This window comes from Bos indicus, chromosome 14 (assembly GCF_029378745.1).
Source record: "Bos indicus isolate NIAB-ARS_2022 breed Sahiwal x Tharparkar chromosome 14, NIAB-ARS_B.indTharparkar_mat_pri_1.0, whole genome shotgun sequence".
Classification (NCBI taxonomy): domain Eukaryota; kingdom Metazoa; phylum Chordata; class Mammalia; order Artiodactyla; family Bovidae; genus Bos; species Bos indicus.
Window position 1 is genome coordinate 1,194,260 of NC_091773.1, and position 11,537 is coordinate 1,205,796.

The 11,537-nt window shown below is 63.3% G+C and overlaps 2 protein-coding genes across 10 annotated transcripts in view; one reads left to right on the forward strand and one right to left on the reverse strand.

Annotated features, from left to right (window-relative positions):
• The window catches only part of IQANK1 (IQ motif and ankyrin repeat containing 1), a 23,341-nt gene extending 21,444 nt beyond the window's left edge, over positions 1-1,897 (reverse strand). For 3 of the 8 annotated variants that reach the window (XM_070802286.1, XM_070802292.1, XM_070802291.1), the window contains exon 1: positions 899-1,172. The gene's annotated coding sequence lies outside the window, so the exon portion shown is untranslated. Of the gene's footprint in view, positions 1-898; positions 1,174-1,769 lie in introns of those variants that run through there. The other 5 variants (XM_070802293.1, XM_070802285.1, XM_070802284.1 and 2 more) reach the window with 4 other exon arrangements.
• FAM83H (family with sequence similarity 83 member H) lies at positions 1,282-10,876 on the forward strand. Of its 2 annotated transcripts, none has more exons than XM_019973561.2 (5): positions 1,282-1,420; positions 4,638-5,099; positions 5,938-6,102; positions 6,188-6,312; positions 6,515-10,876. In XM_019973561.2, exons 2-5 carry the CDS (start codon positions 4,653-4,655, stop codon positions 9,321-9,323), a joined length of 3,546 nt encoding a protein of 1,181 aa, XP_019829120.2. In that variant the 5' UTR covers positions 1,282-1,420; positions 4,638-4,652; the 3' UTR covers positions 9,324-10,876. The 2 variants fall into 2 exon arrangements, with proteins under 2 accessions (XP_019829120.2, XP_019829119.2); XM_019973560.2 differs by lacking the exon at positions 1,282-1,420 and adding an exon at positions 2,448-3,201.
• Positions 10,877-11,537: the final 661 nt, after the last annotated feature.

The following is an 11,537-nucleotide window of genomic DNA, read 5'->3' on the forward strand; positions in this document are numbered from 1 at the left end:
ATGTCACTGAGAGTTTGGGGAAGGAGCAAATGCAACTGGGAATGACCCTGAAAGTTGGGACAAGGTGACCGGAGACTGGCTGAAATGGATGGGCACTATGGCGGGGGAGGGACAGAGCTTGAGGTGGGAGGGCAGCGGCAGGTGCTGCCATGGGCTTGGGCAGATGGTCGAGGGCTGGGCGGGGCCTGTGTCGTGTAAGGGCCCCTCACAGAAGGTCTGATGGGGAACTGGGGTTCTGAGGAGGAATCTGAAGTGTTTGTGGGGGAGGCTGGGGGGCTGGGGCAGCTAAGGAAGGGAGTGTGAGTGTGTATGCGTGCATGCACATAAGTGTGGCGGGAGTGTGTGGGGCTCAGGGACTTGCAGGGCCCCCGGTTTCTGAGGGACTCTGGGTGCTCACATAGGTGCCTGTATGTTGCAGGGTTCTGTGGCGGATGGCCCTGCTTGTGTGCAGAGTCTGTGCAGCAGAGCGTCCTGTACGTGTGGACGCGGGCGTGCGCCTGAGTACAGCAGGTGCAGGCCTCCATGTGCTTGTAGGGTCCTATATGGACCTGGGTTTCTATGTGCATCGGGAGCGGGGGTCCCATGTAAGTGGGGGTCAGTGTGTGTGTGTGTGGAGTCCTTTGTGTGTGCAGGTCCCTATATGCCTGTACAGTTCCTGTCCACAGTTCCTGTCCTGTGTGCTACATGTGTGTGGGTGTGCCAGTGCGGGGAGGGGACTGGCGTGGGGAAGTGTCCCCGGTGTGCAGTGGGTCTCCTATACGCGTGTAGGGTCCCGGATACCTGTGGGCATCAGAGTGTGCGGGGGTGGGGCTGTCCCTGTGTGGTGGGGGGCACTCTGTGCTCACAGGCCCCCAGGCCCTGCCCTGCCCAGGGCTCGGCGCAGCCCTCAAGGTCTCACCTGCTTCACCTGCCTCCCCCAACTCGTAGGCAAAGCCAGAAGCACCGCCCCCCGCGTCGGGCTGGCCCGTTTCCTAGCGACTAGCCGGAACTTCCGAGTCACCCCGACTTCCGGGGCGAGGGTCAAGGGTCAGGCTTAGGGCCCTCGAGCCTTCGGCGAACAGATGGGCGCCTGGGTACGCGGGGCCCCGGAAGTCGGGGCCTCAGCGGTCTCCCGGGGTCCCGGGCTGGGGTCCCGGGCCGTTCCGCCGTGGGGGGTTAGGCGAGGGTACCGGGAGCGGCGGCGGCGGGCGGGCGGCGGAGGAATTCGGGCGCGCCGCGGGTGGGGCCGCCCCGCCCCCAGGTGCTGCCCGGGCAGGCAGGCGGCAGGGGCGGCGGGCGGGGCGGGGGCGGGCGCGTGAATCAGGCCGCGCGGCGGGCGGGCCGCGGCAGGGAGTGGCTGCCGGACCGACCGGACCGCGAAGCCGCTGGGCGGCGGTCGGCTCCTGCTGCCCTTGTCCCGAGACCCCGCGCACCTGGCCAGGTAGGGCCCCCTCCCCGGGCTCCGGCCGGGCGGGGCGCGCGGAGAGGGAGGCCGCGGCGGGGTGGGGCGGGGTCGGCACAGTCGGGCCCCCCCGGCGCGGCCTCACCTGGGCGGCTAACCCGCCCGCACTTGGGCTGCGTCGGCGCGACCCAGAGCGAGGCAGTGGGAGCGCGGCCGCGCGCGAGGGGGTCGGGCAGGGTCTGCCGGAGTTGGGGCCGAGGGGGCGCCACGGCCGCGTGTGCTGGTGCGATCGCGGGCGCCCTCGCTCGACGCCGGCCCGAGAGAAGCGAGTGGGAAGGGGCCCCGGGCCCAGATCGAGACAGCCCAGGCCGCCCCGCCTTGCTCCTACCCTCGTGGCCTCGCTGGAGTCTGGAGAACGTGCCGGGCCTAGCCTAGACCCTTCCTGGGGGTCCCCCTTCTAGGCCGCCGTGGACTGGGGGTGGCCCGCGTGACCAGAGCTCTGTATGGTTCCCTCCGTGGGGCGCACGGTTCCCTGGCGCCCAAGTCCCTGGACTGGGTGGGTGGACGGGACTCTTGGCCCATGCAGCGTAACTTCCCGGAGTTCAGTCACCCCCTTTGGCCCTGCAGTGTGCACTGGAAAGCTGCAGCTCACCCACTTCCAGACCAGGAGCCGCCTCTGCGGGAATCCCAGGCCCGTCCTCCTCCTGCGGCCTAAAGCCCCTGCCTGCCTGGCGCAGGGCCCGCCCACCTTGTGCCCGTGCCCCAGATCCGTCCCTCCGGATAAAACCCCAGGCCTGCCCGCGGGAAAGACTTCCGTTGGAGGTCCCAGGTTCAGGAGCCCACTAGAGCCCTGAGGGCCCTGCCTGGAGACTTTGTCGGCTCTGTCTGAGGTCAGAGGTCAGCAGCCAAAGAGCGGGATTCCTGCTGAGTCATCAGCCTGGGTGGGATAAGCGCCCTTCCCTCCCTTCAGGCCAGCGTTGGTAGGCAAAGGTGGAGAGGCAGCTGTTGGGGTTCCCATAGCTGGGAGTGGCCACTGCCGGGCCCACAGGTCAGGGGCATGTGGACCTGTGAAAGGAGACAGGCAGAGGCCTAAGGTGGTCAGGGGCCCGCGTGTGGCTTCATGCAACTGGGCAGGGCCCCCTTCACACTCCCTCAGGACGGGCCAGTCCCCACCCTCGGATCCCCCACCCCCTCTGCATGCAGCCTGGATACTTGGAGTTGATTCCCTTCCCCAGTGAAGGAGGAGGGAAGGAGGTCCCTTCCAGTATGTCTCCCCGACGTGGCAAGCGGCACCCTCAAGGGTTGTCAGCTGGATAGCACCCCCTCCCCAGTCAGATACAGTTCAAGATAACACACACCCTGTGGTCACACACAGGGTCAGGACCCTGGTGCAAACAGGCCCACACTACGTACCCTCATGTGGTCAGCCTGCATCTGGTCCTGGTACAGTGAGGACGCATGGCCACCCCATTTGTACCCAGATACGCCAGTGGGCGGTGCCCCCTCTTAGGCACAGCAGGTTTTCCTCAATCAGACCAAGTAGCCTCTCTGCCGGGTGTGACTGAATACACACGGGGGCGTCCCCCACCCCCACCTCCACGCCACTTCTCCCAGGAGGGCAGACAGGAAAGACTCCCCAAGTCATCCTGACCCCCCCAACTGTCTCCAGTGGGCCACTGACGCCGTCCAGTCAGCGATATCCAGCTGCACCTACAGGGGCTGGGGGCACTCTGCCTGTCGGCCCACATTCAGGAAGCCACAAGCCAGACAGGATCAGCTTCCTGCGACCCTCCTTCCAGATTAGGGAGATGAGCATCCAGGTATTTCAGGGGTCCTAGGGAGATGGGTCCTAGGAGCCAAATAAAGACCCCCACCTGGCCTTCCAGGACCCATGTTCCCCCAGGCCAGGCTCCCAGGCAGGCCCTTTGGAGGCAGGTGGGCTGGAGTGGAGCCAGTGGGGCGTGGCTGATGGTGTGAAGGGGGAGCAGTGAAGGTGGAGAGGCTCACCTGGAGCTGAGGACAAGTGAGCAGTGACCAGGAACTTGGAAGGTTACTGCTGCCCCACGGTCCCGGCTTGGCAGGGACAGGCCTCTAAGCTCCTGCCAGGATGTGAAGTTCAGGCCTGGGGAGGCGGAGGGGTGTGCCAGGGGTGCAGCCTAGGGAGGTGTCTAGGATGGTATGGTGGACAGGGCAGAGGGCTCCGAGGTCGGCAGGTGGGTTGTGGGGCTGCTTGTGAGGCCCTGCAGCACGGGTCCGGGGTGGCCAGGCTCTGTGCACTGAGGTCGCCTTGGGCCGTGTGTGCTATCTGGTCAACCCTGACAGCTGCACTCAAAAAAGCTTTTAATTAAATTTTTAAAGGGAACACTCCATTTACAGTTACTACAAAATATTGGCTGTATTCCCACATTGTCCAGTACATCCTTGAGCTTGTCTTACACTAAGTACTTTGCACCTCCTGCTCCCCCACATACACTGGTAACCACTGGTTTGTTCCCTATATGCATGAGTCTGTTTCTTTTTTGTTGTGTTTTTTTTTTAGATTCCACATATATGATATTATACAGTATTTGGTTTTCTCTGACTTATTTCACCTAGTATAAGCCCTTCAAGTCCATCTATGTCGCTGCAAATCACAAAATTGCATTCTTTCTGGCTGAGACAGCTGCATTGTACAGTGGAGGGAACAGGCCACAGACAGTGGTCCAGGGTCCTCCGGCTCTAGGGGCAGAGACACAGGCAGTGCCCCAGCTTGTCCAGTATGCACAGTGCCTGGGGCCATAAAAATGCATTCATGTCATAAAATCAGAAGAAAAAAGTAAATATATTAATACAGTCTATATTATATTTATATTTTCTTTATAACAACTGTCATATCATTTTTTTTAATGGAGGAAGGAGTCCACAAAGCAGAAGTGCCTTGGGCCACAGAGGCCATAAGGTAGCCCTGAGTCAGGCCCATGTGGAGCCAGAACCCCTGCCTGGAACCTGGGGCCCAGGGTGCCTCCTGGCCCCTGGTGAGAGGAGGGCCAGCCCCACCGCGAGAGCCACAAGAGACAACGGGCATGTGTTCTGATGTTCCACCAACTAGGGGGCATGCCAGAGTCTGGGAGTGCCCTGGAAGACCTCCAGGAGCGGGCTGACCTCCATAGCCCACCCAGGGTCACTGACAGCCGCTGCTATGATGTGTCCACATGTATGTGGAGGGGTGGGCCCAGAGCCCCTCCCTCTGTAAGGCATCTCCCTGCCCTTCCCCCAGGTCCCTGGCCCCAACATGGCCCGTCGCTCCCAGAGCTCCTCCCAGGGGGACAACCCACTGGCACCCGGGTACCTGCCCCCGCACTACAAAGAGTACTACCGCCTGGCCGTGGACGCACTGGCTGAGGGCGGGCCAGAGGCATACAGCCGCTTCCTTGCATCGGAGGGGGCACCCGCCTTCCTGTGCCCCGAGGAGCTGGAGCACGTGAGCCGCCACCTGCGGCCGCCGCAGCATGTTGCCCCCGAGCCCCCCGACGGCAGCCCCCCCAATTTGGACTTCGATGGCTCCTCCGGTACTTACTGGCCTGTGAACTCCGACCAGGCAGTGCCTGAACTCGACCTGGGGTGGCCCCTGACCTTTGGCTTCCAGGGCACTGAAGTCACCACACTGGTTCAGCCACCGCCACCTGACAGCCCCAGCATCAAGGATGAGGCTCGAAGGATGATCCGCTCTGCCCAGCAGGTGTGCGGTCCCAGGCTCCGTGGGCAGTGGGGAAGGGCAGCCTGCACTGGACATTGAAGCACGAGTAGGAGTATGAGGGTGAAGGAGAAATACAAGCATGCCAGTTTAGGGGGCGAGGGTGGGGCCAGGACTGGCTGGTCAAGCTTCTCCAGCCCTCAAGCAGCAATGAGGGCTCCCTGACAGACTTCTTCCAGGGTCGTCAGCGGTTTGGTTATCACAAGCTGCAGACTGCACAGGTTTGCCTACCCAGGGTCATGGCTGGTGCCCAGAAGCAAAGGGGTTCTGATGGTTGGGGCCCCTCCTTGCCTGGACTTAATGTTCAGAGAATTCTCTAGTCCTGCCCTTGACCTAACCCCCAACACCAAGCAGTTGGCAAATAGCAAAGGGAGCCTATTAAACCTATGGCAGCAGCTCAGATGTAAAGACCCGTCTCTGCCCTCTGCCCCTTTGCCCCTCCTCCCCAGATGGCAACTCCTTCCCAGGTGCAGGAATGGAGCCTGGGGCTTTGCCTTGCCCCCTCCCCCATCCAGGGCTCTGCCCTGAGCTGAACACCCCCCTAGAGCTGAAGGACAGCCCTCCCTCAATAGGCTGCAGGCCCTGTGCCTGCCTAGGGCTCCATCATGGGCCATCAGTAACCCCACATCTCTAATGACGGGCTCCTTCTGACCCCTGTTCCATGACGGGGCCCTCCTCCCCTGCGATGGGCTAGTAGCTATTGTGGGCATTCAGCGATAACCTGTCCCTGCTCCCAGGGGGTGGGGAGGGCATGAAGGTATGGCTAGAGAATGGTGGGGACAGCAGAGGGTTCGGGCCTCTGTCCCTGCTTCACCCCCTGCAGGTGGTGGCCGTGGTGATGGACATGTTCACCGATGTGGATCTTCTCAGTGAAGTGCTGGAGGCTGCTGCGCGCCGCGTCCCAGTCTATATCCTCCTAGACGAGATGAATGCACAACACTTCCTGGACATGGCCGACAAGTGCCGAGTCAACCTGCACCACGTGGACGTGAGTGGCCGGAGGGCGGGAGGGGATGACCCGGAGGGGCGCGGTGAGGCCCCTCTGCAGAACCTTAACGCCTCTCCCGCCCCAGTTCCTGCGCGTGCGCACTGTGGCGGGCCCCACCTACTACTGCCGCACTGGGAAGTCCTTCAAGGGCCATGTAAAGGAGAAGTTCCTCCTGGTGGATTGTGCCGTGGTGATGAGTGGGAGCTACAGGTGCGCCTAGCCCCTTGCCTCCCCATTCGAGGGCCTCCTCTCCAGAAACCGTTCTGTAGCGCCCTAACCCTAACGCGCTCGGCCACGCCCCTTCCCCAGCCCCGTTGTCCGCCCCTCTCCCAACCGTGCCCCCGCCCCCACCCCACCCCCACCCCCGCGCTGGTCTCGCCCCTCCCTCTGACTGGCCCCACTCCCCTCCCAGCTTTATGTGGTCCTTCGAGAAGATCCACCGGAGTCTGGCGCACGTGTTCCAGGGCGAGCTGGTCTCCAGCTTCGATGAGGAATTCCGCATTCTCTTCGCACAGTCCGAACCGCTGGTACCCTCGGCTGGGGCGCTGGCTCGCATGGACACCTATGCCCTAGCTCCATACGCAGGGGCTGGGCCGCTCATGGGCAGCCAGATGCCCGGGGCTCCCACCCCCTTCTCCTTCCCCAAACGCGCTCACCTCCTGTTCCCACCACCTCGGGAAGAAGGCCTGGGCTTCCCCTCCTTCCTCGACCCCGACCGCCATTTCCTGTCGGCCTTTCGCCGAGAGGAGTCTTCGCGGATGCCCGGGGGCGCCCTGGAGCCGCACACGGGGCTGCGGCCGCTCTCACGACGGCTGGACGCAGAGGCCGGGCCAGGCGGGGAGCTCTCGGGCCCGCGGGGCTTCTTTCAGGCACGGCACCTAGAGATGGACGCCTTCAAGAGGTACAGCTATGCGGCCGCCGACGGTGCGGGCGCAGTGGAGAATCTCGCGGCCGCGCGGCAGGTATCACGGCAGACGTTCCTCAGCCACGGCGATGACCTCCGCTTCCAGACCAGCCACTTCCACCGCGACCAGCTCTACCAACAGCACTACCAGTGGGACCCGCAGCTCGCGCCAACGCGCCCACAAGGCCTGTTCGAGAAGCTGCGGGCCGGCCGCCCTGGCTTCCCAGACCACGACGAATTCATGCTGGGCACCGGGCCACGATTTCCAGAGCTCGGCCTGGACGGACACCAGCGGCTGGACTACGTGCCATCCAGTGCCTCACGGGAGGTGCGCCATGGCTCGGACCCCGCCTTCGGGCCCGGACCTCGCGGTCTGGAACCCGGCGGGGCCCCTCGCCCCAACCTGGGCCAGCGCTTCTCTTGCCAAGCGATGACGAGGCTAGGCCCAGAGATGGCGCCCGAGCCGGAGCCGGAGCACAGGGGTGGGCCTGAGGGGCGGGCCGGCCTGCGGCACTGGCGCCTCACCTCCTACCTGAGCGGCTGTCACAGCGAGGACGCTGGCGACGAGGGCCTGCCCACACCCATGGAGACGGAAGCCTATGACGATGACGTGCTGGTTTCTGGGGGTCGGGCGACTGCTGGGGACCTACTTCCCTCGGCCTTCCGTGTGCCCGCGCCCTTCCCAGGCAAAGGCCCAGCTCCGGGCTCTGGCAGCGGTGGCGGCGACGGCCCAGAGCGCGAGGGCCCGGAGGAGGTGGGCCTGGCCAAGCAGGACTCTTTCCGCTCACGCCTGAACCCGCTGATCCAGCGCAGCTCCCGGCTGCGCTCCTCGCTCATCTTTAGCGCATCGCAGGGCGAGGGCACGGGCGGACCCACTGGGGCCTCCACGGAGAAGGTGCAGCTGCTGCACAAGGAGCAGACGGTCAGCGAGATGCTGGGGCCCGGCAATGAAGCCGTGCGCTCTGCTGCCTCCACCAAGGTGGCTGAGCTCCTGGAGAAGTACAAGGGCCCCTCTCGAGACCCTGGCGGCGTGGGGACAGCGGTCACAGCCGCCAGCCATAGTAAGGCTGTCGTGTCCCAGGCGTGGAGGGAGGAGGTGTCTGCGCCCGGTGGCGGCAGTGGGAGCGAGCGCCGCAGCCTGGAGAGCTGCCTGCTGGACCTGCGTGAGTCCTTTGCACAGCAGCTGCACCAGGAGGCAGAGCGACAACCGGGAGCTGCCACTCTGGCCGCCACCCAGCTGCTGGACACGCTGGGCCGGGGCAGCAGTGGCACGGACCGGCTGCCCTCCCGCTTCCTGTCCACCCAGGGCCACTCCACCTCCCCGCAAGGGCGGGACAGCCCCCCACCAGAGGGGCCTGGGGGGCAGCAGTCTGAGCCAAAAGGGAGCCCCACCTTAGCCTACCCGGAGCGCAAGGGGAGCCCCACTCCTGGGTTTCCCACCCGCAGAGGCAGCCCCACCGCTGGATTTACTGAGCAGAAGGGGAGCCCCACTTCTGCCTACCCTGAGCGCAGGGGTAGCCCGGTGCCTCCTGTTCCAGAGCGCAGGGGCAGCCCTGTGCCCCCTGTGCCTGAGCGCAGGGGCAGCCTCACCCTTCCCTTCTCCGGGGAGTCTCCGAAGGCCGGGCCCACAGAGGAGGCAGTTGGTGGCCCCATGGAGGTCCTGCGCAAAGGCTCCGCGCGACTGCGGCAGCTGATGAGCCCCAAGGGTGAGCGGCGGGCAGACGATGAAGGCAGCTTTCCAACGCCGCAGGAGAACGGGCAGCCTGAGAGCCCCCAGTGGCCGTCCCTAGGCCGGGTTGACAGCACCGAGGCGGCTGCAGAGGAGCGGGGCCCGCGGGCACGCGTGGCTTCAGCCACAGCCAATGCCTTGTACAGCAGCAACCTGCGGGACGACACGAAAGCCATCCTGGAGCAGATCAGCGCCCACGGCCAGAAGCATCGTGGAGTCCCCGCCCCGGGCCCAACCCCGGCCCACAGCAGCCCAGAGCTGGGTCACTCGCCAGTGGCCGGCGGCCTGGCGCCTGACATGTCCGACAAGGACAAGTGCTCGGCCATCTTCCGCTCGGACAGCCTGGGGACCCAAGGCCGGCTGAGCCGCACGCTGCCTGCCGGCGCAGAGGAACGCGACCGGCTCCTGCGCCGCATGGAGAGCATGCGCAAAGAGAAGCGCGTCTACAGCCGCTTTGAGGTCTTCTGCAAAAAGGAGGAGCCAGGGGCTCTCGGGGCCGCGGAGGGCCCTGCCGAGGAGGACGCCAGGGACAGCAAGGTGGGCAAGTTCATGCCCAAGATCCTGGGTACATTCAAAAGCAAGAAGTGAGTTACCTGGCCTTCCAGCCTAGGCCGAGGTGCCTGCATCACCGTTGGGCAGAACACTTGGCCCTCAGCCAAAGCCCAGGGACCCAGCTGAGCCAGCCAGAGTCTGCTCCACCTGAGGCTCAGCAGGCGGCCCTCCTGGCCTCGTGCCCCTGGGTCTCTCCTCCCTTAGAGCTTCAGCCCCAGCTGCCCACTGACTTACCACCCCAGCTCTGGGCCTGCACACCTCCGCCTCTGGACCCTTAGCCTCCCCTTCTTAGGCATCTGTCTCCCCCACCTCTCTGTGCCTTAGGCCCCCATACTCTGGGGTCCGTGTGTCTCAGGGCTTCCGTGTCTCAGGGGTCCCCTCTGCTCGTGGCCTGGCTGGGCTGCCCTTGTCCACTGCCTGGCAGTCCACTCCTCTCTAGGCCTCCCGTCTTCTCAGGGCCTGTTTCCACACCCGTGTTTGAGGTCTTAGGGCTCACTTCCTGCCCTTTCCCCAGCGCATCCCTCCTTCCCTCCCTCCTGGCCCCTTCCCTGGTCCCCGACCCTTCAGCGGGGGAGGGGCTGCCCCGGTGAGAACTGAACCAGGTGTGGCCGCCACTCCTGCAGGCCCCGGCCAGCACCCTGCAAGGGTGAGAACCCCTGGCTTTGTGGCACAACAAGCCCAATGGATGATGGGAGGCCCTGGCCTCACGAAGCATTCCTGACAGATGGCATGTTCACAGGTGCATCCGCAGTCACACCTCAGAAAGGGGCTGGATGTGGAGCCTTGTTCTGTGAGGGCAGAGGACGGTGTGCGATGGCCCCTGAGCCCCGGCACACTGCTCTGAGGGGTCTCGGTGCCCCTGACGTGGGACCTCTGCACCTCAGTCCCTCATCTAAGTGGTCCTTGCCCTGCAGGTGCCCAGCAGACCCAGACTCCACCCTCTTGTGCATCCTTTCCCCTTTGTCACCAGCCCCCCAAAAATCTGTCCGAGGTTCCCCATGTAGCTTTCTTGTATCTTTTTTTTTTTCACTTCCAGATAGTAACTGATCTGGAATGATTCATTTTGGCACCAAATGCTTCAAAAGCCGCCTCTGCCCTCACCATAGGTGCTGGTGTTCTTAAATTGGTGTTTGTGCTATTTCTTTTTAAATAGTTTTTTTTTTTTTAAGTATAAGAAACCCTAATTGCTCTTTGGGGACTGCCGGGTATGGCCTCAGTCCTGTCTGAGCCCCTGCACCCTGGTGGCCCACGGTCTCGTCACCAAAGCCACTGCCCAGGTGGGGTGACAGCAGAGACTTTGGTTCGAATGGAAAAGGCCGCTAGGGAGCTGGATGAGCCAGAGTGTCTCTGGTCCTCGATGTGCTTGCTGACACGTTTGGTTTGGCCTGGCCTGGTGTGCAGCTGTTCTGAGCAGACCGGGCTGGGCCTGTCACTGACGGACAGCCCTCGCAGAAAGTGGAGGTTCTGCCCAGGAAGAGTCCCAAGGCCCTCGGACCCTCCTGTCTGCGTCCTTCACATCATGCTCAATAAGACCTCACCTCAATGTGATTCTGCACATTTTGGTGTTAATAAAAAAACAACACGTGAAATATTCTGCCATGTTCCCAAATACATATAGATACCACCACCCAGTTATATTTTGCAGCCTTTAGCCCTATTAATGTCTCAGGTTTCTCTCTCGACACCACCATCCATCCCTGTGGGGTGGACTAAAGACCCCTCCCCATCTATACTGCCACCACCTCTACCCGCATCTTCTAACCACCACAAACCCCTTCCACCCCTCAGCCACTTACTGTGACAGGCCTCACTTCACCGGCCCTCTGTAGGCACAGCCCATTGGCACACCCCTGGTTGCCAAGCCCAGCAGACACTTCCTAACCTCGTCTCGAAGTTGCCATCAACCTGGGGCTGCCCTTGGCCAGGGTGCCAAGCAGCCATTTGTCTAGTTGTCTGGGCCTCCCAGACCCTCCAGTCTTGCAGCAGCACCTCTGCACTCAGGGCTGGACTTCTTGGGTGCCCTGCCCCTTTCCGGACAGTGGCATTCATTCCCCAGCCCTATCGGTCCCCCGTATTCATTGCTTGAGCTATACCTCAGGCTCTAAAAATGCAAAAAGCTGCCCCTTCAGGCAGCCCCATCTCATGACTAACTCACCTCCAAGCCAGAACCACGGCCCCTCCCTGGCCTTCCCCAAGCCCTGTTCTGCCTTCTGAGTCTCTCCGGTAGCTGCCAGGTCTGGGTCACCCCCT